Source organism: Hermetia illucens, chromosome 2, assembly GCF_905115235.1.
Source record: "Hermetia illucens chromosome 2, iHerIll2.2.curated.20191125, whole genome shotgun sequence".
NCBI lineage: Eukaryota > Metazoa > Arthropoda > Insecta > Diptera > Stratiomyidae > Hermetia > Hermetia illucens.
In genome coordinates this window covers 169,832,651-169,859,726 of record NC_051850.1, presented here as the reverse complement: position 1 = coordinate 169,859,726, position 27,076 = coordinate 169,832,651, and the positions used below count along the sequence as shown (strand labels likewise).

At 42.9% G+C, this 27,076-nt stretch overlaps 1 protein-coding gene across 1 annotated transcript in view; it reads right to left on the bottom strand.

Annotated features, from left to right (window-relative positions):
- Positions 1-27,076, bottom strand: part of LOC119649346 — a 136,173-nt gene that overhangs the window by 87,839 nt on the left and 21,258 nt on the right. The window contains exon 2 of the mRNA XM_038051454.1: positions 20,905-21,023. Coding sequence (XP_037907382.1) covers positions 20,905-21,009 — 105 coding nt within the window. The 5' untranslated portion in view covers positions 21,010-21,023. The remainder of the gene's footprint in view (positions 1-20,904; positions 21,024-27,076) is intronic.

Genomic DNA, 27,076 nt, shown 5'->3' with positions numbered 1-27,076 from the left:
TGTTTTGACGTGTTCTCCGGATTGCTGCTTCTTCGTGGAGGGCGATCGGAACCAGGTCTGAAAAGACTTAATGAAAACGGCTATTGCTACAAGGCCTCACCAAATTGAGTTCCATGCAAACCAGAATTGCCCTCTGAAAACATATGCTATCGCAGAAATCCAGGAGGATATGTTTTTACCCCGTTTTTTTTCCGGTCGACTCCTTTGTAAGTTTCATGGTCGTTGTAGCTGTACCCCTAACGCAGGCAGAGCTTCTAGCAGGTTTAATGCGTAAATTTGCTCTAACATCTCTATGGCCACACTCCTTAATTAGGCCTCTAAAGGTATACTCTGCTCTGCTAACCGCAGCACCGAAGAGGATCGTTGTGCATCTTCCAAAAGTCACGTTAACGTTTAGCGAGGTGAATGCTAATTGGAATAATCGGGTGGCGTTTCATTTTGATCATCATCGCAACAGGCAATAATAAAGTGATCATAAAAGCCTAAAAACGGGACAAATTGTACCAATTGGTCCTCCAGGTTGGGGATTGGGTAGGGCTGACAACCCTACACGGAAAACAACTTGTTACGAAGTCCAACAGGAGGCTCGGACAGGACGGAATTTAAAACGACGGACCCGGCAACGACAACGGATCAACGATTTGCGCATTTTCTCATGGAACGTGCGCTCCCTGTACAGAGATGAAGCTGAGGAGCAGCTAGCCGATACCATGTCCCAATATAGGCCTGATATAACAGCGTTACAAGAGATGTGATGGACAGGGACCGGCTTCCTGGAGAAGAGCCACTACACCATATATTATAGCGGTCATCCAGTAAACCATGTGCTCGGAGTAGTTTTCTTGGTCAGCCAAAAAATGAAACCTGCTGTTATCGGCTTTGAAAACATACGCGAACGGCTGTGCACTCTGCGCTTCCGAGGCAAGTTTAAAAATATAAACGTTCACGCTTCTACAGAGGAGACTGCAGAGTCGGAGAAGGATACCTTCTACGAGGCAGTAGAACGAACCCTCGAAGCCTGTCCCAGATATGATATCAAAATCATACTTGGGGATTTTAACAGCCAAGTAGGGAAGGAGCCCGTATTCAGGCGATACGTTGGCTTCCACAGCTTACACGAAAAAACAAATGATAACGGACTGCGGATTATTCAATTAGCACGGTCACACGAAATGGTTGTTGGAAGTACCTGGTTTGCGCGGAAAGCGGTCCACAAACATACATGGGACCACTTTCAACCAAATTGACCACGTGTTGATCGAACGCCGTCAGCCTTGATGAATGCCAGAACATACAGGGGGGCCAATATAGATTCGGATCACTATCTCGTTGGCATGGTGCTCCCAGCTCGAATAACAATACCACCTAGAATCACCTGAAGAACGTTATCATGGATACGGCCACAAGCATACTTGGCCCCAGCCACGAAAGGAGTCGGAACGGCTAGTTTGACGATGAATGTAAGCTAGCAACGGAACGGAAGAATGCCTCAAAGAACGCGGGCACGCGCAGAGACTTATCACAAACTCCGACGAGCGGAGAAGCGACTTCACAGACGGAAAAAGGAAGCCTGGGAGAACCAACAAGTCTGTGAACTAGAAAAGCACAAGGAGCAACCGCACCAGGTGCGCAAGTTTTACCAACAAGTCAGCAGGATGAAGACTTATACACCTCGATGTTCATCCTGCCGAGACAAAGAAGGAAATCTGATTTCCGACAGAATGGGCATATTACAGCGATGCGTTGAGTACTTTGATGCGCTACTGAACAACCAGAACATCGGCGAGTCGGAGGTCCCGCCAACTGAAGACGACGGACAAATACTGCCAGCACCAAGTTTAGAAGAAACAGTCCGTGCAATTCATCGGCTAAAAAATCATAAGTCGCCAGGAGCCGATGAAATTACAGCCGAATTGGTTAAATATGGAGGCGACCAGTTACACCAAGTAGTTCATCAACTTGTGCTCAAGGTATGGGATAGCGAATCAATGCCTGACGATTGGCAACGAGGCATTATCTGTCTCGTACATAAAAAGGGAGATATCACACAGTGCAGCAATTATAGAGGTATCACGTTGCTGAGTACCATCTATAAGATATTCTCCACTATCTTGCTAGGCCGGATAGCCCCATACGCCCAGAACATCATTGGCCCATACCAAAGAGGCTTCACTCCAGGCAAATCAGCAAAAGATCAGATTTTCTCTGTGCGGCAAGCGATGGAAAAACTGTTGGAATATGGGCAACAGTTGCACCATCTGTTCATCGACTTTAAAGCCGCCTATGATAGTATAGCCAGGGTAAAACTGTACACGACCATGAGAGAATTCGGTATCCCGACGAAATTAATGAGACTGACTAGGCTGACCCTGACCAATGTGCGAGGCCAGATAAAAGCAGCAGGATCACTCTCAAGACCATTAGACATCAACAACGGTCTACGACAAGGGGATCCGCTATCATGCGTCCTCTTTAACCTGGCCCTCGAGAAAGCGATCCGTGATGGTGAGGTAAATGCAAGAGGTACGATCCTCTTTAAGTCCACCCAACTACTGGCTGACGATATCGACATCATGGGAAGAACCACCCGAGATGAACAAACTGCCTTCATCCAGATCGAGCAGGCGGCAACCGGGGCGAGATCTTGGGCTGCATATCAATGAAGGCAAGACAAAATATATGGTGGCAACGTCAGCACCGAAGACGAATCAACCAACAACATCAAACCGCACTTGTCAAACACGAAGAAGAATAAGGATAGGAGAATACAACCCTGAGACCGATGACAATTTCTCCTATCTAGGGTCGAAAATCACAACCGATAACAACTACGATGATGAAATCCGCGCACGGTTGTTGTCAGCCAACAGAGCCTATTTCAGCTTACAAAGACTGTTCCGCTCGAAACGTCTCACCGTAGGGTCAAAGCTCTTACTGTACAAGACTATGATCTTGCCAGTCCTCATGTATTCCTCGGAAACTTGGGTTCTTAACAAGAAAAATTGCGAACTCTTGGCCGCGTTCGAGAGAAGAATCCTCCGAAGAATTTTTGGCCCCCTACATGAAGATGGACGATTCCGTAGCCTACACAATGACGCAAGCGATACTATGACCGTCCGGTTGTGGATAAAATCCGGCTCAATAGGTTACGGTGGGCGGGTCACTTAATCCGGAAAGTCTATAAGGGCAATATCTATGGTAGGAAAAGAAGACGAGGCAGACCCTGCCTAAGGTGGAGCGATGGCGTAGGTCAGGACGCCAGACAGCTTTTAGGGATATCGAGTTGGTGGACCTCGGCGCAAAACCGGGATGTCTGGAGTTCCTTATTAAGGCAGACCTAGACCGGATACCAGTTGTTGCGCCGTTGATGATGATGAAAAGCCTTTAATATCAAAATTACCTTTCCCTTCTCGCGTATTTGAAGAATAATCGGAGACGCCTTCAAGGGGTATAGGATGATTGGTAGATATCAGAGGCTGGTGCTACAATATACTCTGCAGAGGCTTTTAATAATACTCTTCTATTCGCTATTTTGCACTTCAGTGGACTATCTATTCCAGTAAGTTTTATTACAGTTACGGGTCAGGATTGAGTTTCGTTACCAGGGTGGATGCAATCCAGAAACGACGCCAATTTGCACAAACTTTCATCCCGGACCCTTTGTATTGAAGACCACTGCAATGGGGTTGGAAACATATACATATTTATCCTTCTCGCATTGAAGGACGGTTTACAACTCCTAGTCATTGTGAAATGAGTCAATCCAGATCTTTGGAGGGGGGACTGAAAAAGAGGAATTACCCCCAGGTCCGGAGTTTTTCCGAGGGCCCGAAATATAAATTTATTTCAATGAAAAAAAAGCGATAAAAGATGGGTCCGTATATTTGGGGCCCAGTCACTGCACAATTCTCACCCCGCGCCCAGCTACCAGCGGAAGACTAAGACTCATACTTGATGGTTTCTTCCTTGTACTAAGAAGTACCACACTAGGAACTGATCTTCAAGGTATGTGACCCAAAGTTTGATAGTCACATGTTACCGAAGTTTCATCAACAGCGTATTCTAAGTAACATAGTCAAGTCAGTCGATTCAGTTCGTTCGCGTGTTTTAAAATTATTTAGGAACTGTCGGGCAAGCTTTCCAGCTATGACAACCTGTTAAGGAAGGCTGACTAGATATGTTGGGATTAATTGAGGTAAGATAGTATAACAAAGAAACACACTCTTTCCATGGGGCCACGTTATACAGCGGTTGGTCTTCGCTGGGTTTGGTGTAGCGTCGAATTTACCATCGGGGTATTACATCACAATATTACGTATAATCCAGATAATAGTATGACATCATGCACCGGTATGAAGTGTGTCCTTTCCAATCTCAATTTTCAATTTAATGGCTGATGGCACCGGGGGCAGAGGCTACCTCATCTCTACCGTGGGAGCTGCGTAATCTTTAGGTACTGTTTCCCCGCTCATATATTTGATTATGTTCCGGCTAAAAATTCAACCAGAAATGATTACACATAAGGATTAATGTATTCCCTCATTCAGTTGATGAAGGACCAGACTAAACTGTCGACCACCTTTTTTAATCTACGAACTATTGGTTTGGGTACAGTATCTATTCGAAAAAAGGATGTCCAATGGTCTCATCTAAAGCAGACCCTACTCCTAAAATATAATTAACAACACTTCGGTCAGCTTAATACCTAAATCAGACAGTTTGCATCAAGAGAAATCAACATCTTTGAACCGTAGTCCATTACTCTGCTTCCAAGGCTGACCAAGGTTTGATATAAGCTATTCGCTATGAATTCTTTCAAATTTCTATCTTTTCCCCTAACTCTTCTATTTCGCAACTTGTTTAGAAAAGTATTAATCATGATTTTTCCATTTCATAATTAACGTTACCGCTCTCAACTCCACACAGAATATATATTCCTTACCGTAAATCGTATGTGGATGTATTGCATCATCATATGATATCAGGAAGCACCCGAATACCCTCTAGTTATCCCACTCAAGACGGGTCTCCTTCCTCCAAATCTTTAAAGTCATCTCCTTCTTCCACTGACTGAGAAACATGTCCGACTCCCAGGATTTATGAATGAAAACCAAGAACTAGTCCGGAAAGACTGCAAGGGTGCATGAGGGAGACCGTCAGGGGTTTATTCAGACTAAATGGCAATTTCAGTTCAGAAACTATCCGTATTGACCTGATACGGCGGCTTCCAATACAATCCACAATGGGTGGAAATTCACCTTACACATCTTCAACTACTTATCATTATGGGTGAGAAACCTACCGTTTATGTTCCTAGGGTACGGAAAGGCCTACGATCACTTGCGATCTGTTTTGTGATGCGGTACATGGGGACGAAATCGATGTGGGCGAACTGATTAGATGTCCATTGCCGGTCAGGCGAAATCCAGCTGTCCTTTTGGCAGCCCTTGTGCTCAAAGAGCGTACCTCCACTGAAAAGGTGACGGAAGTTGTAGAAGTATACAAACTTTTAGCAGCCGTTGTTACGGTCAACAAGACCATGCCTTCCCAACAGAGCCCAACTTAGTAGATCACCCATCGTCATCACTTTACGAAAGCCTCCCCTGAACTGCGTTTATTAACATATATAAAGCATTGTTTTCCACTATATCGGAAATTGCGGAAGTGTAACGTGAGTACCTGTTGACTTACGGTCTTCTTGAGACACCGATTGATTTTGTAACCACAGAGTCCCGTTTCGACAAGCACATCGGTTGCAGTTTATTCATACCAGTGGATGCAAGATCAAGAACTTTGGAGTGCGGCACCCATGTTGAAAGGTAATACCACGTTCGACGTCTGAAGGTTTCTGTTTGCTTTAACGTAACCAAGCTGAACACACATGAAAGAGCAATTCTCCAGAGATATGCGAATTCAGGGGCTATCTTGGTACCTATAGCACCAGAATACCCCTGGTAAGGTTTCATAACCTAACACCACTGCAGATGAGTTGCCGTGCAGGTTCGGCTGTGATCGCCCTGATTAAGTCTTGGAACATTCACGTACTGTATCACAGTCACTAAACCACAGTGAGTGCAACGTTTCCTGGTGCCACCACATCGGGGTTCTCCACTCGGATTTTATCTGGCCGACAAGGTTGCTGCCCCGTCTTCCTCAGCGTTACTTCAGTGCACCAGTTGGTGCTGGTCAATAATGGTGATGCGCCTTAAACTGGACCGGAATTTGGAAGAAAGGAGATTGTTAGAAACTGGTTCCCAAGTCATGAGGTACGCTTTGCGATAGCTAACAACAGCAGCCCGATATTGGATTCGTGGTTGCTATCACTAGGTTTTTCGCAGTACAAAATGATAGTGCTTCAAGACAGAGAGTACTTTCCAAAGTCTCACCACCTTCGCTACCATTGTCGAGGAACGTAAAAATATTTTGGGAGTCAATGATGAACTGGTCTCGATAGTCAAAAATTATAATCATGAATCCAGTCGCTATCCGAGACGTTGTTGATGTTTTGGAAGTGAAGTAGGCTCCAAATTTGCAAGCTACTAGTCAATAAATGTCTATCCCTTATGGTCGTCTTACTGTGGTATGGGTGGTATCACGACCACCTGATTGTAGATGAAATCCGGCTCAATAGATTACGGTGGCCGAATCATCTAATCCAATCGGTGGGAGTGATCCAGCTCGACAAATTTATATGGGTAATATCTATAGTAAAGAAAGGAAATGTGGCAGACCTTCCCATGGATGATGCGATGGCGTAGGCCGGTATGTCTCGAGTTTCTTAGTAAGGCAGGAATCGAACGGATGCCGTCTGTTTCGCCGTTGATGGTGATGATGAAGGAATACTTTAAGTGCATTTTTAAACCGCAACCCACAGGACTTACAATAATTTTTAATGTATATCTTATTTTATTATATATTTTAGTGACTATCAAGCCGAGATACCCGCCCTTCTCTCCATGTTTGGTGATAAAAACAAAACCTGGGCATAGTTGATTGTTTTATGGCCTTTATGGTAGGTCTGGAGTTAGTCTTGCAGCACTAATGCAGAGAAGCCAGTATCAAACCTAGAAAAGTCAGGATTGTATATGCGTGATGTATGATTGATTATTGAAGGACACAAGGATACTATTCGCCGCTTGTATTTCAGCAGGCATTACATTGTACCTCAGTTCAGCATGTTTGTTCACTTCACTCAACCCGTCCGAATTTAAGGTGCTGATTCATTTTGTTGACAGTTTGTACACGATTGAATCAAATAAATTTCCTTTGTATGGTGGCTGACGAACCCTGTGTTTTGGATCTCACAGTTCATTGGACTTGCTCACATGGTCGGCCTTAGCTGATTACAATCAGTCAGGCAAAACAGTGTACGGCAATACTCAAAGTCAATAAATGGTACAAGCCTAAAACTAGTATGGTGGAGAGCGGTATTGGTCATAATCATCAACGGCACAACCCAGTATCCACATCACATCACTTTTGCGTCGGAATCTCTGGCATCATCGGTGGACGGATGGCGAGTCCTAGAAGACTTCTCAGCAAGTGATCATCAGTACATTGCGTTCGAAGTGTTTGACGCTACTTGCCGGCGAGCACCAACACGACGTTCCCCCTGCGTGTGGAATGTCGCGAGGGTGCACATCGGAAGGTTCGTCGAAGCTCTTGGAGCAGGTAGGGCCACGCTGGGCGGCACTCCGGGGGGTAGTGGTGTCGCAGCTGACACCGTCGTAAATTCAGTGATGAATCTGATAACGACGGCGTGTGAGGCTTCCATGCCCCGGAGAGGCCCCAGGCGCGACAATCCTTCTATGTACTGGTGGACGGCAGAAATTGACGACCTACGGAAGAAGTGTCATAAGCTCCGCCGTTTGGCACAACGTTTGTACGCCAACGAGGAGGCATGTGCCATAGAGACACAATATAGATCAACAAAAAGGAAACTCCGCAGCGCTATAAATAAAAGCAAAGCTCGCGGCTGGTAAAATCTTGTTAATGAGGTGAATGATGACCCGTGGGGATTGGCTATAAGCTTGTCACTCGGAAAATCGGGGGATTATCTAAAAGACCGCTCCCTGTTCTATGAGACACTAGAAGGCCAGAGGAGGATGGAAATCACGTCGGGAGTAGCGCAGGGATCCATCCTAAGGCCGGACCTCTGGAACGCTTCCTACGATAGTCTGCTGAGACTCGATATGCCCGAAGAGTCGCGCCTGATCGGTTATGGAGACGACGTTGCGGCACTTGTTGCCGGACGCACTGTTGAACAGGCGCAAAGCAGACTTGGCATATTGATGCGACGAGTAAGCGGATGGATGGCTGCTCACGGTTTCAACCTTGCGCTGGAAAAAACCGAAGTAGTCATCCTGACCAGAAGGAGAATCCCGACCTCGCGTCCCATATCGATCGGCGAGTTGACTATAGAGCCAAACCAGCGATTAAATACTTTGGTTTAATGCTCGACTCGAAGATGAGCTTTTTCGAGCAAATCAAAGCAGCCGCGGACAGGGCTGCAGCAGGAGTCGCGGCCTTGAGTCGGCCAATGGCGAATGTCGGCGGCCCTATATCAACTAGGAGACGTCTCCTCATGGGAGCAACGCAGTCCGTCTTTCTCTATGGTGCGGAGGTATGAGCTGATGCCCTTGACAAGGAGGTGCATCGTAAACGCCTCGCTCAAGTGCAGAGGCGGGGAGCTTTGCGAGTGGCGTCTGCTTATCGCACCGTCTCCGAACCGGCTGTGATGGTGATTGTGGGAGTGATCCCCGTTGCCCTCCTTGCCAAGGAGCGCAAAGCTATCTATCGCCGTAAGGGCGAAAACTTATGAGAAGTGGTTGCCCGTAAAGAACGTCAACGCACCCTTAGCGAGTGGCAACTTTCTTGTCCAAATGAGCCAAGGGGCAAGTGGACTGCGCGGCTCATCGACAAATTAGGCTCATGGTTGAACAGAAAGCACGGTGAGATTGATTACTTTCTTACCCAACTTCTAAGTGGGCATGGAGGTTTTCAGTCTTACCTGCACAGGGTTGGGAAGGCGCGATCTCCTGATTGTGTGTTCTGCAATAGAGTGGCGGATGACGCTGAACGCACCTTTTTCTCTTGCGAGAGCTGGGACGGCCTCCGCCAGCAGCTTTATGCAGACACAGGGGAGCTCTCTCCAGACAACATTGTCAGAGAGATGCTGAAGAGCGCTGGCAGCTGGAATCGTATTGCGCATTATGTTCGGGCTCTTCTTACTACGAAAAAGATTGAACTCGACCGGCACAGGGATCGGAGGGTAAGGGGTTTCCTGAACTAACAACAACTCCCTTCCTCCCCTCCCCTCCCGTTGGTGAAAGGAATTCCCTGACTTGAAGGCTCCCAAAGCCGTGAGAGCGGGAGGGCTAGCCCGAAGTAATGTGTCAAACGGTTCCAAGCTAGTTCTCTGATGACAGGGAGGTGTTTAGTTGGTAGTCCGCCAGCGTGCTGTTGCGGGAGTCCAACACTCTGTGCGTAAACGCATTCACCTACCCTACTCCCAAAAAAAAAAAAAAAAAAAACCTAGACCTGCCTTAATAAGGAACTCCAGACACTACGGTTTTACACCGAGGTCTATCAATTCGCGGTCTTGGTTCCTTGTCAGCAAGTTATGAGTAAGGGACATTTGACAGTTTTACTCGCTGTGTATCCAATGGAGCCCTGGCGGCGTATTGCGGGGCAGTTAAGTATATTAAATAGTCGTTCTGAGAGGAATGGGTATACGGGTATAAACAGCGTTAAAACAAGACCAATAGGAACGAAAATTTTATCATGCACTTATTTTCACGAAATGTTGGCAAAACTAAAGAAGGAAGGGTTGAATGTGTTGCATAAAACTAATCAAAAAAAGTAGATTGCGAATAGTTTTTTTTTCTGGGAAGCTTCATTTTGGTGCTTTGTTTCCATACCACGTACTAAACAAGGAATAGATCTTTCAGGAGAACAATGACTCCAAACTTCACAGCCCGCTCTAAACAGACTGAAAGCAGCAAAATGGTATCATCTCTCTGGATTAACCAGCACAATTGCCTGATGCTAACTAGATAAGAAATGTCTTAAATTAACCGGAAGCCTCCGAGACAACGTGTATTGGTCTAGATGCGGATTTATAGAAAACAAGAGGCAGCTTTCTGTCGAATATTCAGAAGTTTAGTTAAAAGTTTGCCCCGGAGATACCAACGAATTCGCGGCGCGGATGGAGATCGTACCCTTTACTTACAGTATTGCCTTGCCTTGCTTTGTAATTTGAAAAACAGTTGAATGAATAACTTTTCTATATATACTTCGCCCTACATGGTATTACTGGACTGACTGATACTTGACTTCACGGCGCGAAGGTTGAGGAAGTAGAGTGTCAGCCTCCCAATTTGGCTGCTCTGGATTCGAATTCCAGTCCTTATGCGTTATGGGTGTCTTTGTTCGTGTTCTGATTGCCTTGCTACTGTGAACTTATCACTCGCACAGCGTTAAATGTCATGATAGTGACGCTGAAGCACAATCTGACGGTTTGGATGCCCTGTACTCCATTAAGGAGTGAACAGAAAACACTAATCTCCAAAGGAAACAATGAACTCTTGGTGGTTTAATATGGATTACTGCGTTGGCCTAATTCTTCGGATTGTTTTGGAGACCACAATCAGAGCCCGGCCATGACTAGCGCGGCGGTACTAATTTATACTGAGTGCTGGCTTAGGTAGCGAGACCTGCCTAATACATGTGCCACAACTAAGGGAGCGGCGCCTGAATTGAACCCAAGGAGCTCTCCCCACGATGTGGTCCCAACGGCAACCAAACTGAAACTCCCACAAAGGGGCCAACCGCAAATAATCGGGCCGATAACACTGGGAATACCCCCAGAGGGTTCTGCAGTGTCATATGCTCTCAGAGGTCCATCCTGGCTCCCATGGTAACAGATAACCTCCGGTGAGGTGAATCCCTTGCAGACTTTGCTCTGATCCCCCTACTAGACCTTGGAGCATTCGCCTACTGCATCAGGACCGGCAAGTCGATGTGAATACAGCGTTTCCCGGTGCCGCCAGTTACTTTTCTGAATTTCGCAAAGCCTACCTGGGATTGACTAAAAAGTTTTGACGTGCAGATCATGGATATCAATACATTATGATATGATGATACTAAATGTTACAAGCTTCACGAAAATGGTACTGTCGAAGAATTGGAGGCTCAGTTTCACCTTTACTTATCCTGGGATGATAAGTAGTTACAGTCGGCATCTGAACTTCCACTTTTAGTTCCATTCAACGACATTTCGAAAACATTTTTAACCACCATTCTCTTCCTTTATTAACATGACATTCATACTTCATACTTTATCTCACTACTTGTGAAATTCAGCGCAGAAATTCGCTCCTTTACAATATACAGAAGGAGCTGGGTGTGCCATACTTATCTATCATTCTAAAACTTAAACGTTAAGTCCACATTCAGATAAACTAACTACGGCTAAGAATCAGAAGCGACGTTTATTATTCAGTCCATTATGTAATCATCATCCGACTTTTTTGAAATTTACAACATTTAACTGAGCATAGGATCCATTCATAATAAAAGCCACCATTTGAAAAGATTGATGACCAGAACTATAAATGTACGTTTGTTGGAGCACTTAGCCATGTGCAGTTTGTAGTTGCCGTCGTTGTCGCTCCTATGCGAACTAGAAGCAGATAGTCAGTCGCCATGAATAGTAGATCCTGTTTCAAACTTATCCAACACGAGTTAGACTCGCAGCCACCATCGTGATCCGGAGCTTTGGTTGTAGTTTTAAACTTTTATCTAAAATTCATGCTCCAGTTCACGTTGAGTGTGACCACGTCGCAAATGCTGCTCCGCTACACAACGCCACTCAAACAGGATAACCTCGTAACTCAAACTCGTTATCTAAAACCGCCTTCATTGTCGATGTTATCCACAGTCTTAAATGTAATTACCTCGACATAGTAAAACGTTTACCGTCATTGAGTGTGAGTGTTGCATATGTCATGTATCTGAGTTACATTCAGATGTGCGACAAACTAACGCTGGACCAGCGAACTGGTAGCGCGTGTAGAGGTGTTTCCCGGGGAAAAGATTAAGTGGACTTGCATAATGGTAGAGCATTTCCAGGTACGGAGTCTGCACTCATTCCCAGTGAACTGAAAATCTAATTGAAAAATCAACATACATTTTTCCGTCTTCATGATTCTGCCACTGAGGCATTCTCGCAGAGCAGCCTCCAGGCAAAGAACCGGGCAGGCATGGGTTTCACTTTCATGATTTGATAAAACGAGAACGCAATCAAAATTTTCCAATTTGACGCTGACTCTTCCCAAACCGAATTATCACTCTACGAAGTTTCTAAGGATATTCATGCAGAACTCTTCCGTTTGCTTGTAAAATAATTATTTCATTGAATTCAGCAATTAGAGAAAATGTTTGGAATGTTCTTTCAAATTTTTAGTCAAGAAAAAATTGGACAGAAATATTATAACAAGGACGGCATTCTGAAAATTGAAAATGACATTTATAATGCTTTTCAGAGGTCCTTGAAAACGGGAATACATCAATGAAGAGACAAACTTCTTAGAACTGCAAATGCTGTTCGCTTGTAATCCTTAAATGATCTCAAATCCCAATCATTCATGCGAATTCGATTTGCCTAATTTGAAAGTAATAAAAAGTAAAAGAATCCTTACAACTTTTTGAAGAAATGCTTCCATAGAGCTAATAATTAAATGTTGAACAAAATTATAAAGTAAACAATTCTGAGGAATGAAAGATGGTACACCTTCTGCTTGCTGTATGATTCAGACATTTTATGGTGTCAATAAAATATAATATGAAACAGAGACAATTTTGATCCACTAGAATTTTGTTAATAACAGCGGGCTTTCCATCAAATTTTCCTGTATTACACCTTGTATTATGGCGCATACTAACTTTCACGATAAATTTAGGGGGAAAGATGACTTCCGGTTCCTTCCAGGTTAAGGACAACAAATCAAACGCTACCTCAAGTCTGCCCTGGGGACCGCGTGATCGAAGTGGTTCCCAGATAATTATTCACCCCCTAACATTCATTCATAAACGAAAGCAAAAATCATCTCGGTTTGCCTAAAAGTAGCTTTTGCTTAAAAATGGAGAGGTCCTGAGTCAGCAGCGGCTTGACCAGTTGAAGAGCCACTTACTTTCCCTTTTTTGATCTACAACCTGTAAGGCGACTTGACCAGTTAGAGACCAACTAACTCTCCCTTTTTTGTGTACGACTTGTCAGCTTCACCCAGGACATATAGAAAGCTACTTTAAAGGACGAACTCCCAAAAAATTGCGGTAACCAGTGGAGCGTTTTAAATTCGGCCCTGAAAACGAATGGGTATTTTTAAGAAAAATCTTTCACTAAAGTCTATTGATAGCGGGGCAAGAAATTGCCCGGAAAGATGCACTGGGTACTTAAAATAGCCGAATTGTCTAGAACTATGAATAGCGTTATCGTTTTCAAACTAATCTATCTAACAGGGTACCACACTCAGGGGGCAAAAATGCCACTTGGACTCTGCCTTCTTAGACCAATAAAAGTAATTTGATATCTTCTTGCCCGGAATAGCAAAAGTAATTGGGTTCCCAAAAAATTAATGTCAATGTTGAAAACTGCCTATAAGTGATCCTAAATATCAACCCTTTTCAAGATATCTAGGAAAGCTGTCCTCCGTCTCTATGGTTAACCTCGAGTAACCGGAGGGTAGAAAAGCATTTAATTTTGATAGAAATCAATTTTTTTCTGAAGTCAACAATCGTTTCATCGAACTTATGCAGTATTTGACGAACCCAATGCTTCAATTCATTTAACTAGATATGGTTGACATCACTTGTCAGAAAAGGCATAGCCCATCATTAACATATAAGCGCCATCGTTGTCGTCTTCAAGCCATTTGAATCCAAGAGGATGGAAGCGTCCTTTACTGTTCTGCCTAAAATCTCTCTGCTTTCTCACTCGCGGTAATCCTGGGACTGTTTCTATTCATATTAAATGATTTATTAACCTATCGGGAAAGCTTTGCCCCATCCTTTTCCAGCTCCCTTTTTGGAAACATAATATTTGTTTCAATTAGTAGCTCTTGAATGCGAATTTTTATTACTTTCTTAATCTCGACGGGATAACTTCACCATTTAACGTATCAGCCGAGGTTTCGACTCAACAGCGATAAAAAGATGAAATAGAAATGATCAGGGATGATCACCTTAATACCATTGATGACCAGCATCCCTCTGATAACAACTCATGAAGCCACCTACTACTATTCTGGAACGCAAACCTCAGGCTATAATTCCTAAAGGTAGGATTGGACATACTAACATAGCGCATTTGTCTGTACTCTAGTCGCCAACATCGTTAAGGGTATTTTTAACATTCTACCGAACTCACCCACCCACATTACAAACTCATCCACATTGTAAAATAGTTCGGGTTGCTGCCCTTAAACATTAGCAGATAGCTGAAAGTACTCAAGGACTTCAACCTCAATGAATAGACAACTCATGTAGATGACCTCAACTCTCCGGACTAATTCTGGTATTACCAGAGCTACGATTTACAAACGTCGAAGTTCAGTACAGCCAGCCTCGATTCAGAAGCAGCTCCACCATGACCAAATTTGACTAATACTTGTCCACAGCATCTCCAGTATCACAGGAATCGCCACAGCTCAAGATTGCCTGTTTTACGCTATATCACTATTGGACTTGTAAGGGTATCACGAGATTCACACAGTAGACCATCCTGATTTCAAGTGACCAAGCAGGCTCGTTACTCCACGCTTCGGAAACATCAAGGAGCACTTTTGTAAGCTAAACAAGCAAACCATGATTGACCATCCTTTAGCCAGTGAACTATTTCCTTTATTTCGTCTCAAAGGCAGTTAATATATGGTAAATCTCCTACGAATACGAGCATCCGAACTCTTTCATAATTGTAAATCATTATCCACTGCCCATCATTGCAAAATTGCTTCAGGATGTTAAAAGTCAAGCGTTTTCTGTCACCGACGTTCGCAAAGCTTTCTACTAGATCCCGCTAGCACCCATTATAACTATACTCGGTCTCTTTAAGTTTTTGATGGTCTTACACAATGTTGTTCAGTCGCTTCAGCCCACTATGGCCCATTATCGCACCTATCCATTCACTAAGAATTAAGTGACCGTACTTTTTCTCCTTTCAGACAAAAAGGGCCTTCGGGAGATAAAGATAATATACCTTAACTACATCGTATCCGCGAAAAGGGCCATGAACCATCGAGGTCATACCTAAAGCTCCTCCGGTTTTTGGCAATGCTGAGTTCTTATCTTTACTATGGTCGAAGAACTGCTGATATATTCATCATTATCAATGGCACAACAACCGGTATCCGGTCTTGGCATCCCAGTTTGGCGCCGAGGTCCTCCAATTCTATATCCCTGAAAGCTGTCTAGAGTCCTGACCTACGCCATCGTTCCATCTAAGGCAAGGTCTGCCCCATCTTCCTTTTCTACCATAGATATGACCCTTATAGACTTTCCGAGCTGTATCATCCGTAGTGTCCATACGGATTAGGTGATCCACCCACCGTAGCCTCTTGAGCCGGATTTTATCCATAGTCAGACGGTCGTGGTATCGCTCATAGATTTGGTCGTTATTTAGGCTACGGAATCGTCAATCCTCATGTAGGACTTGCAACATCATTGTCTTCTACAGTAAGAGCTTTGACCCTATGGGGAAACGTGTCGAGCGAAACAGTTTTTATAGACTGAAATAACTCTGTTGGCAACAACGGTGCGTAGATTTCATGGTCATAGCTCTTATCGGTTGTAATTTTCAACCCTAGATAGGAGAAATTTTCAACGGTCGCAAAGTTATGGCCTCCCATTCTCATTGTTTTTGTTTGACCAGTGCGATTCGGTGTTGTTCGTTTTTTTGCTTTTGGCGCTGATGTTGCCACCATGTACTTTGTCTTGCCTTCATTAATATGCAGGTTAAAATCTCACACCAATCATCGCCTGCTCGATCTGGATGAAGATAAACTGTACATCTCGGGTTGCTCTTCCCGTGATGTCAATATCGTCAGCACAGCCCAGTAGTTGAGGATGGGGTCTCTCGCATTTACATCTGCATCGCGAATCAATTTCTCCAGGGTCTGGTTAAGGAGGACACGTGATAGATCATCCCCTTCTCTTAGACTGTTTTTAGTCTCGAGAGTAATCCTGCTGCTTTTATCTGGCCTCGCACGTTTTTTATGTATGAGACAGATAATGCCTCGTTGCCAGTCGTCAAACATTGAACAAGTAGCTGCTGTCCCACAACTCGAGCTTAAGTTGATGAACCACTTGGTATAATTGGTCGTCTCCATATTTAACCAATTTGACTATAAATCCATCAGCTCCTGGCGACTTATGATTTTTAAACCGATGAATTGCAACTCACCGATATTTTTGTTGCTGAGCAGTTCATCAAAATACTCAACTCATCGCTCCAATATGCCCATTCTGTCGGAAATCAGATTTCCCTCTTTGTCTCGGCAGGATGAGCATCGAGGTGTATAAGGCTTAATCCTGCTGACTTGTTGGTAAAACTTCAGCGTTTCGTGCGGTGGCTCCCTGTACTTTTTGAGTTGTTGGTTCCCCCAGGCTTTTTTTTTTCGTCTGTGAAGTCGCTTCTCCGCTCGACGGAGTTCGTGATAAGTCTCTTCGCGTTCCTGCGTTCTTTGAGAGTGCAATATTACTCGGTATGCAGTGTTCTCCCGTTCCGTTGCTAGCTTCATTCACCGTCGAACCAGCCGCTCCAAATTTTCTTGAGGCTGGGGCCTAGTATGTTTGTGGCAGCTGAGTGTGTTTGTGGCTGATATATTGGCCCAACTAAAAAGGGTTTCCTGAGGGTCTGCCTGTTGCGAACACAAAAACCTTTCTAATATGCACACGAGGTAAACGACATACTAGCACTGAGAACAGACACTTTTAATGCTGCCATCCGGCCGCCTTTAAAAAGGAATTTCTCCGAATAATTTGCTGCCTACTGGACTTTTTTTTTGGAAAATACTTCTGACGGGAGAAACGTTACAGCCTTAAACCGGGGGCTACTCACACTTGCCGCTGACATTAAGCAGTTCCAACACTTTTCAAAAGCGACTTTTACTAGCCCTTGATTCTCGATTTATGCATTTCACCAACGCTCAGCAGAGGCATCTCTTAGATAGACTTACTTTTTGGATTACGTACTGCAGCAACAGGCAACTGTCAAGTATGTAAAAGGGATAGACAACGGAGTAACAAAAGACTTTTCCGCGCACATGTCATCATCGCTATAGATGCCACCTGTTTACTTCTTTGTGGAATACAGGACAGCACTACAGTTTCTTTGTTAGGTTATTAGTATTTTTTCCTATTCAATTTTTATTGAGGTTGTGTATTAGTTCCATTGCCATCACATTAAATGTCATGCCTTGCCATGCCTGCCGCAGCAAAATAGCACAATAGTGAACTCAAATGAACGGGGGCTCGAACCGAGAGCAACGACAAGGAGGTGACACTCTACAAATTCCTTATTGCGTCATCACACCATGCTACATCTGCACGAAATATCTAGCTAAGGCGGCAATTCGATTCGATCTTGACCACACCTACAGTCTATACGATGCCTCGACAGGAAACGCAACATGGCAGGAAAATTACACACGGCTCTAGTGAAAAACCGCACTGCGCTAGCTAGAGAAGAAAAGTATCTGAGTAGGGATGACGGAAGACTTAATACCATAAGCATAGCGATGCTGGTTCTGGCAATGTGCTAAAGTATATGAAAACTTCGATGTTCCAGACACCAAATTCAATCACCTACACATCAACCTGACAAAACTGCCAACGATCCAAAAACTTCAATACTGCCTTACAATCATAGACAGGTTTTGCCGGTCACCCCTCACCATCTTACCCAGTACCAGCGGCCTGTATTCATAGTGGATCTGTGCCTTTGGTTTGCCGTTTTCTTTTACTTCTTATCATGGTGTGCTGTTTAAGTTAGCTTAAGCTCCCCAGCGCAAAATTAATTCATGCGTCATTCTCAGTCAAACGGCGTAGTGGAACACTTTCATCAAATGCGCAAGCCAGCAGGATCCATTGTAGTGAACTACAAGGAAATATCATCACCCTAAGTTGACACTCATCAGTAATCACCACAATCCGAAAAGTAAAGTTCAAAGTGTGGTGAGAATATCAAAACCGCGTCATGTCTCCGTTGTTGTTCATCTGGGAAGCGCCCTCTCACCACTCCTCCTTGTTTTTGTTGTGGATACTGTCATATGGGACATCCGATGTCTCACGCCCTCTACACTGCTTTATGCAGATGATCTTTTCCTAATGTATCATAATAAAGCCGGTCTAGAGCAGCTTGTTCAAAAATGGAATGATCGGCCCATGTAACACAATCTCAGATTGAATCTGAATAAAATTTAATTTTTCGCGACCGATCTCAATGAAACAGCCACTATCAGTGTCGGCGGCAGTGACGTACCCAGAACTAGACTATCTCGGAACCATGATATCAGCTAATGAAGTGAATTATGAAATTGAGTTCCAGAGCTAGTGTTCTTTGTAGCGACGTCTCAATGAACGTCTCAAAATTTAACGCAGTGTTGTTCGCCTCCTCGCCCTCTATGGTTCTGAGTGTTGGCTGATTATAAAAGGCAATGAACCGCGCCTCGCAGTAATGGTGACAAAAATATTGCATTGGATCACATCTGAAATGAGGTCATCCGCGATCGATATGGCGTTGCACCGATCTTGAAAAAATACAAGTGAGGCGTCTTGATGGACAAATAGTTCGCGCTAATGAAAACTCACTTGCAAAGATTGCCTGAAATCGAAGTCGATGCCAAACGACCAACAAAGGCCAACAAAAACAACGGTGGCTTTATACGCTCAATGGTGATTTAAATGCCTCTCAACTGCATTCAGATCAGGCCCTTGACAGAGCAAAATTGCACAACCGATAAAGCTAGCTGACCCCGCTTCTAAACTGTTAGAGGGAGAAGGGAGGGGGAATACATAAAGTGGACTTTTTATGGGAATACCACTATCGCCCAGATAGGTTTCAGATATTGTAGAAGACCTACTGAGAAAATGCATTAGATAACTGCAGTTCACAATGAAACAACTGGTTTAGTATGTCGGCGATTTACACCTGATCCTTCCCAGGACGGAAGTAGTCAACACTCTCGAGGAATGAATGTATACCATGATAACTTGCAGTTCACATTGAAAGTTGAATTCAATTCAATCATATTTGGATGTGCTTAATAATAAGGAACGAAGAAGCCATTAAATTAATTTCAGGAGGAAACTTCGTCAGGAAGATACAAATGAAAGTTTTATAACTTAGCCTTCAGAGCACTGTCTTCAGGCATGTCCAGCCAAGAAAAACCCTATTTTTCAAAAGCAGCGCAGCTATATTGAACGAAGATTATTTTCAAGAAATTTTATCTTTAATAAAGAATATTAAAAAACTTGCATCTTTTGTCAAATACAGAGCACAATTGAGAAAATAGCTTGACTGATTTTTAAGGTTTTGTGTAAACACAAAACCTTATTAAAATCGGTTTACCGTCTGTCTGTCTGTCTGTCTGTCCGTCTGTCTGTCTGTCTGTCTGTCTGTCTGTCTGTCTGTCTGTCCGTCACACGCATTTTTCTCGGAGACGGCTAGAGCGATTGACACCAAATTTGGTAGAAAGGTGGGAACTGTGAACGCTCACACATACAGTGAGTTACATCCTTTTACGTTGAATTTAAGGAGGGGTCCCCATAGATGCAAAAGGAGGATGTAAAATTTTTTTTCATCGAATATAGTCATGTGGGGTATCAAATTAAAGGTCTCGATTAGTACTTTTCGAAGCCGGTCTTAGTTTTGACATTTGTTGGAAATGTGGGGAGTGCGGGGGGTTGAAAGTGATCATTTCTTTAAGGGGGCCATTCTCAGAAACTACCAAACCGAAAAATCTGAAAAAAATCAGGAGGCTGCCACTATATGGTACCTTGGCTCCGAAATACCTTTCATACCGATAACTGTTCAAATAAAGTTAATAATAGTATATTACTATAATTTTTTGTAATTGGCTGGAAACCCCCCTTAAATTGATCCTAGCGGCACGAAATTCTGCAGTGATGTAGCCTATAATGTAGAGCATGATCATACCAAGTTTAATGGAAATCGCACTATTACTAACAAAGTTATAATACCTCAAAGTTGTTGCTTCTTTGAAAATTGAAGACTATGAATGTCAATATCACCCGAAAGTGGATACTCTCACATAATATATGGATATATTACGTGCTACGTACTAAGAAATACACAAAACCTTTCGTACCTGAAGCGTCCAGCTTCCGGTTTCCCGACTTGTTTAAAGATAAACGGGATCGGGAAGATATTGTTAAATTTTTTAGAGAATTTTACTTTGTACGTGACGTTACGACTCCTTATACACTTTACCTTTACCAATCGTAAGATATAGCATTAATTAAACATGCGTAGAATGCAGAGATTGAAAATGTTAAGAAATCATTTTTCCGGTAGATAGTGCATGAAAATCGACCAATCTTACTTACATAAGCTGCGAATTACATAAGACCAGATTGAATTGAAATCGTGACATAATACAAAGAGTGCTAGTTATGCGGATGCGGAGGCGTAACAAATCTCACAACCAGAATCAATACACTCTAATTAAAATCTTCTCTTCCACCTGAAAATCTCAGGTCATCATTGCAAAGTACATTACAAAAAATGCAGCTCAAGAGAAAACCCCCTCAAGGTGTAAACCTTTTCCCATTTCTTTGCAAAATTACGATAATTACAAAAGCAAATATGCACACATAAATACATACCTGTTGATTAGATGCCACATAATACTGAGTTGAGGTTAGCTGTGTGCTGCCATCACCATAAAGAGCTGGATAGGGCTGCATTGCATAGTGGCTAACTGTCGCCATTTAATCCATTCATCCTGAAAAGACCAACAAAAATTGAAATTAAAAATTCCATAAATCAATTAAAACTTTATGTAGGATGGATGGGAAGAGGGAAGAGAGGAGAACTTGATTAATGATTTTTCGTCTTGTGCAATGCGGCTTTCGAGTATCTTAATTATCAATTAATTCTCGGATGACTATGATTACGAATAATGTATGAGATGAGCAGCGCCGCCCACATATGCAAGTAATTTCAGGTGTTATGAGATGGTCCATCTTGCGTTGGACATTGAATCTATTGCGTTGTTTCGAATTTCTTTTGAGATAGTAAAAAATTTGTAGGAGGTGGTCATGGGAACTAGTGTTATGTATATTGTCAAGGAGGCCTGGGAGAGTTGATTCAGATCAAACAGTTTTGGCTTATTTTGGAATGATGGATAATCTAAGCTAACTTCCGCGAAGTTTTTCAGAAATCTGCATACTAGCTAGGAGTAAAGGAGACCTTATATAGCTAAATCCTATCTTTAGAAAACTCAAATCAGCTTCGAATTTTATTGAAGAATTCTAAATCCTTGCCGAGAAATTTAACCAGTATATTTGAGAAATCAAAGGAAGACTCCCCATTTCACCTTTACCTACGTATGCTGCAAAATTCTGATGATTTAGTGAGGAATCAGAGGCTTTTTTATAGAGGCTATGTCAAATTTTGACCGTTTAGGTCCGCAAGCGCCTAATTGCAACTTCAACAAGGCAGAGCAGAAGCAACTCTCCTGACGCTGCCTAACCGTAGTCGCCTGTATGCCTTTAATTGAAAGCCAGTCTCCAATTGATCCGGTTTCCATTATGTAGACGGCGGATCTGGGACTCCAGCTCCGACCAGCTTAGGCCAGACCTCCTATAAAATTTTTGTTTGAATATATTTCGGACAATTGACATTGTTGCAAATTAATAAGAGAGTGCGAAAAGGACCCATGAACCACTTCGGTCACGGTGTTCCCAATATATCATAGTGAGGAAGAGTTTGAGTTTGAATTGAACTGAATTTGACAGGTGGAACCAAAGAACATCTCAGGAAGCTTCAAATAGCACCAAAGGACCCCGAGTGTTTTTTTAATCTCGCTTCAAATGCATTAATTAAAAATGCCCTTTCAGTATATGTCGACTGGCACTTATGTAGAGTTGTACTTAGGCTCATGAGGAACGGCATGACCAGTTTTGACAGATTCATGATCTGAGAGGTGGACAAAGTAAATTCAGAATGATCGCTTGTCTAGTTAATCTCGCCCGGGTAGATACTTTCCATTTACCAAAATTGCTTTAAGGCAGATGGTTCAAACAGTCTTGAGGAGAGGGAATTGAAAGTGTAGATTCTCCCGGGATCGATAGTTTCTCGGTGTCCCAGAATAGAAAGTTCAATAGAAAACCCGCATAGTTTTAATCCCAGACACATATATCACCCTTAGCACGCTTTTTCCCAATAATGTTCACCCCGACCCCTCAGACCTCAAGAGATTGCGGACAAACTATGAAAAGACCTTTAAAAAACTAAAAGTAGAGGTCCTGAAATTTTAGGGAATATAGTCCCACAATGGGAAAACCAGGAAAAACCAATTACTTCTCTTTGGTTTAATAACAGTGGAAGCTTTAATTTAACCAATAAAAGTCACGAAACTACAGAACCCTACTAGAGCCAAAATATGCAAGCTAATACGGAATGTCCAAAAAGACCAAGGCGACGGAAATTAGGCAAGTTTCTCAGTGACATTGGAAGGAAAGCGCCACGATTCCTAGAAATACACCACCGCCCGTTACCATTGCGATAAAAAGGCAAGGTGAGACTCAATTCACCATCAGGAAACCTTAAGCAACTATAATATAAAACTACTGAGCTTTCAGTAAGAAATCTAATTCCGCAAGTTCGTGTTATTAACTCCAAATTCTTATTTTGCCTTTTCTGTGATGGTTTCATAATAAGTTTGGTAGTGGTTTCCCTAGACTATCCACCTTTATACCACGTTTAGAAGGATTTTCTTCAATATCTCTAGTGAATTTAGAGATTTGTAGATATCAATGCCGATGACTAGATGGGAATTCTAGCGGCTCGAAAATTTAACAAAACTCATTTGAATCAAGTGAAACGCAAAGAAAGGTGATCATTGACTTCAGACAAGATCGGCTGCACATTCAACTGTTTCAATGACACAGCAATAGCATTGTTGAGCCTTGCCTAGCCGTAGTATTAACTTACTCGCAAACGCAAACGATTTCTATAACCATCGTCTCTATAAGTAGTAATAATAATCTCTCCGTACTTTTATTCAGCTCAACTCTTAAAGTGATTAAAAATTGTCATACAGAGTTTTTTCTTGCCAATGCTCCTGTCCAGAGAGGGGCTACATATATAGCGGGTTGCATTGTATTACCTTAACCATGAATAACCAAGGCTGAAGTTCGGTTTTCATGCATAATTTTTGCAGACGTTCCAGCAGTTTCCAGGGCATTTTCCAAATAAATCCCAATACCCAATCAGATATTGATCATCACACCTAGATACAAATAATCAATTTTAGAACGACCGACTTCGCGTTCCCATATATGGTTGCCAATCACCCTTTTGTGAGGTATAACGCGTCAACCACACCTTCACTCCATCGTTCGTGGTTACCTGAAACGCGCTTTAGTTCCCACCACGATTTCCTGAGATCCCTGCACTCTTTCTCTACTGTTATGTGCTAATTGCCCTTGGGACGGCCCATCCATCGACCATCTAGGTGAGACTGGATTCCACTTCATGGCGTAGTCAGCGATGTAATCGTCGCCCTTCCTTAATGTGTGACCTAGCCACTACCACTTTCACCTCATAACAGTGCATACGAGTACCTGACTGCGCGCCGACCAAATTTTCTTGAGTAATAATGTGTGGTCAGCGTACTCCGATGATACCTCGCAGGCAGGTGTTGACGAATGCACGGAGCTGATTTTACATGTGCTAATCCCATATAGCAACAAAGAATGGATACTAGCACAGAACAGTCTCAACTTGATTTTGTTGATAAACCAGTAGCTGGTTTGTACTGATGAAGGGAGTAAGTTGCTTCCGAAATATATGTATATACATAATAAAATAAAATTGAAGTTTGGAGTAAGCTACTGGTCTATCAATTTTAAACTTAGCTAAAAATAGAAGACAATATCTAACCTCTTTGATCTTTTTGCTGAGATAATTGCATTTTCAGATTTAGGACATGTCAGCAAGTGGATCTAGTGCTGTTAATGCGCCGGGGAACGCGCAGCTTCCTAGATATACAAACTGACCGACGTCTTCCTTGCTCTGCCCATTAATGTAGTTAGGGTGAGTGCGATGACCTGTCAGACTGATAACCTTTGCTTTGTTGGTGTTTATCTTCAGTTCAACTCTGCCCCTCTTTTCAAATCCAAAGCCATTTAGCCAACGTCCATAATCCGTTGAAAACGGTAATAGCAAGCATAGTCGAGGTTTTTGAAGAAAGTTGTGATCGCCCATTTTACTCCTCCAAATCTCCGGACAATGCAGCACTAAGAACGTCACCGACATCAAGAAGAAATAATACCGGTGGCAGGATGCGACACTAGCGAACTCCACTTTGGACCTCAAAATCGCCCGAGATTTTATCTCGGTGCAGCACGTGACATTTTCCGCCATCATATGCCGCTCTGGTAATAAGTATTAGTTTCTCCGGAATATCCCCATCCCCTGCGTAGAGTAGAGTAGAGTGCTACAACTATACTCACGCTATTGAAAGCTTTCTCGAAATCGATGAGGTGCAGGTGCGGCGAAGATCAAAACTCCACGTACTGTTCCAAAATGATCCGTGGGGTATTAATGTGGTCAATGCAAAAAGACCCGGAGCGGCGCTTAGGTCCGCATGATAACAGAATAAACTAATTGGGGACTTTTTTTCCTCGATCCAACTGGACGGAATGAAAGGAAATATTCCATTTTGTTTGGTCCATGCTTCATTATTTTTGGGTTAAGTATCTTTAAGAAGGTTTCTCGGTTTGCGATGTAATCCACGACTAGACTCACTTTTTGGTTTCCTGGTGAGAACGAAAGTGTTAGTCAGTCGGACCATGCGTCATTGATCGGAAAAGATGGTAATCCGAAGGAGAAATACCTGAGCTGGTGAAGTTGCGTGCACCACTTTAACGCTTTCAACATTTCCTTGGCGGGTTTTCCAACATGCGACCAAGCATTATCATGTTAAAAAATCAACTTTTCTTGTCTATATTCTGGTCGACTTAGATTCATCAGTGGTTTTTGGTAAACCTCCCACGTGATGGTTTCGTTCGAATGGATAGATCAGCTCATAGTACACCATGCCATTTTGATCCCCCAAATGCAGAACATGAGCTTCGATCCGGCTTTAACGTCGATATTGATGCGTTTCGGGTAACCATATTTTTTCCCCTTGATGTTGTTGTAGCGGATCCACTTTTCATCACTAGTGACGATGCGATGCAAAACGCACGTTCTTTTTTGCTGTTGAAGCAGCTGCTCCCATGCGAAAAACCCCTTTCTAAACCTCTCGCTTCAGTTCGTATGGTACTCAGTTTTCTCCCTCTTGAATCGTTCCCAATGCTTTCAAACGTACGGAAATGACTGGTAGTGTTACTCCTGATAATTCCGTAAATTCTTCTTGGGATTGGCAAGAATCTTCATCCAATAGTCCTTCCAATTAGGTGATTTCAAACTTTAGCAACTGGCCAGGATATTCCTTGCTTTCAGCTTCAAAATCATCAATACTCAATACCAATATTCAGACGTTTGTAATGATGGGGCATGTTCCCCATCAACTTCACACAGCAATCTATAACTTTCAGCCGCTTTTTCTTCCAATTAAAACAAAAAAGTAAAGCTTCCCGCAAATAGGATTTCTTTGGCACAAAATTTGACATGTTTGAAGGCAAAAAATATATGTTCTTTACACTACAAAGAAATGACATATACTGAGATCTGAAGCCTGGGGATGACGCTTCGTCGTGAAGTTGGTTGCAGTATGACTTGGCGCGATCTTTTTTAAAATCTTTAAAATTAATTAAACACCTAATATTATATTCTTAGGCAACTTAGGTTTTTTTACTTCTAAGTAACAAGGATAGCTACGATTTTCACGGCATTTTACTCAAGTTTTATGAATGTAGGATCAAACCTTTATTTAGCTTTAAATGACACAGTTTCTTTGATAATGGGGAACCGGCAACCGTACAATTCACATTGCATGCCGAAGTTACTTCTTGCTTGATTCCATTCTTTACTACAAAACTCCACCCTACTGAAAAGTGAATTAGAACGCTAACTTTAAAGACACCCGAATAACAACGACCCCAATTTAAACCCCTTGAGGACATCATCATCATTACAGCCATCGTCCTGGTCAACATCCCAAAAGCAATAAAATCCTTACAAATACTCGGATGTCTTGGTCTTATCGACTTTCCACTATATCTCTGTACCAGGTCCTCGTCTTCCTCGTTGACAAGACAAATGTTTACCTTGGCGAATTCCAAGTTTCGTAACTTTTTCTTAGCCAACGCCATTGGCCATAGTCCTGAGGCAAAAGCATGACGCCGGCGAAAATACATAAAACTATCAGTCAGCCAAAGTTGGAGTAAAAGTACTTCCAGGTGATAGTTAACGCCGGCCAAAAATGTCGCTTGTTTGTTAGTTTTGTGGAATGATTTTCTTTTATTTCGTTGTTGCCTCCCCGGGGGATGAAACGGGGCCGAAGGGTGAGAATTCAAAAGTTTCAACTTGAAAGCTAAACGTAAAGTTTTCTTATTCTTTGGCGAAGAAAAAACGTGACAACATTTTTTGTTCTTTTCGGGATTTTTAACAAGTTTAACGGAGAAAATTGCATTATTTGTAGAAGCTTTTCGAAGTGGAGTGCACTAAATGCAAAAGAAAGAAAACGGTATTTGCTCTGAATATTGTGTAGTTTGTTCGGAAAAGTAGGTGCAGTTTTTCCAAAGAAAGTTTCGGTGAAGACGGGATAGCGCCAACGGGTCGAAAGGCATGCATTGCATGCGGAATTCCAATGCTCAGTTCGGC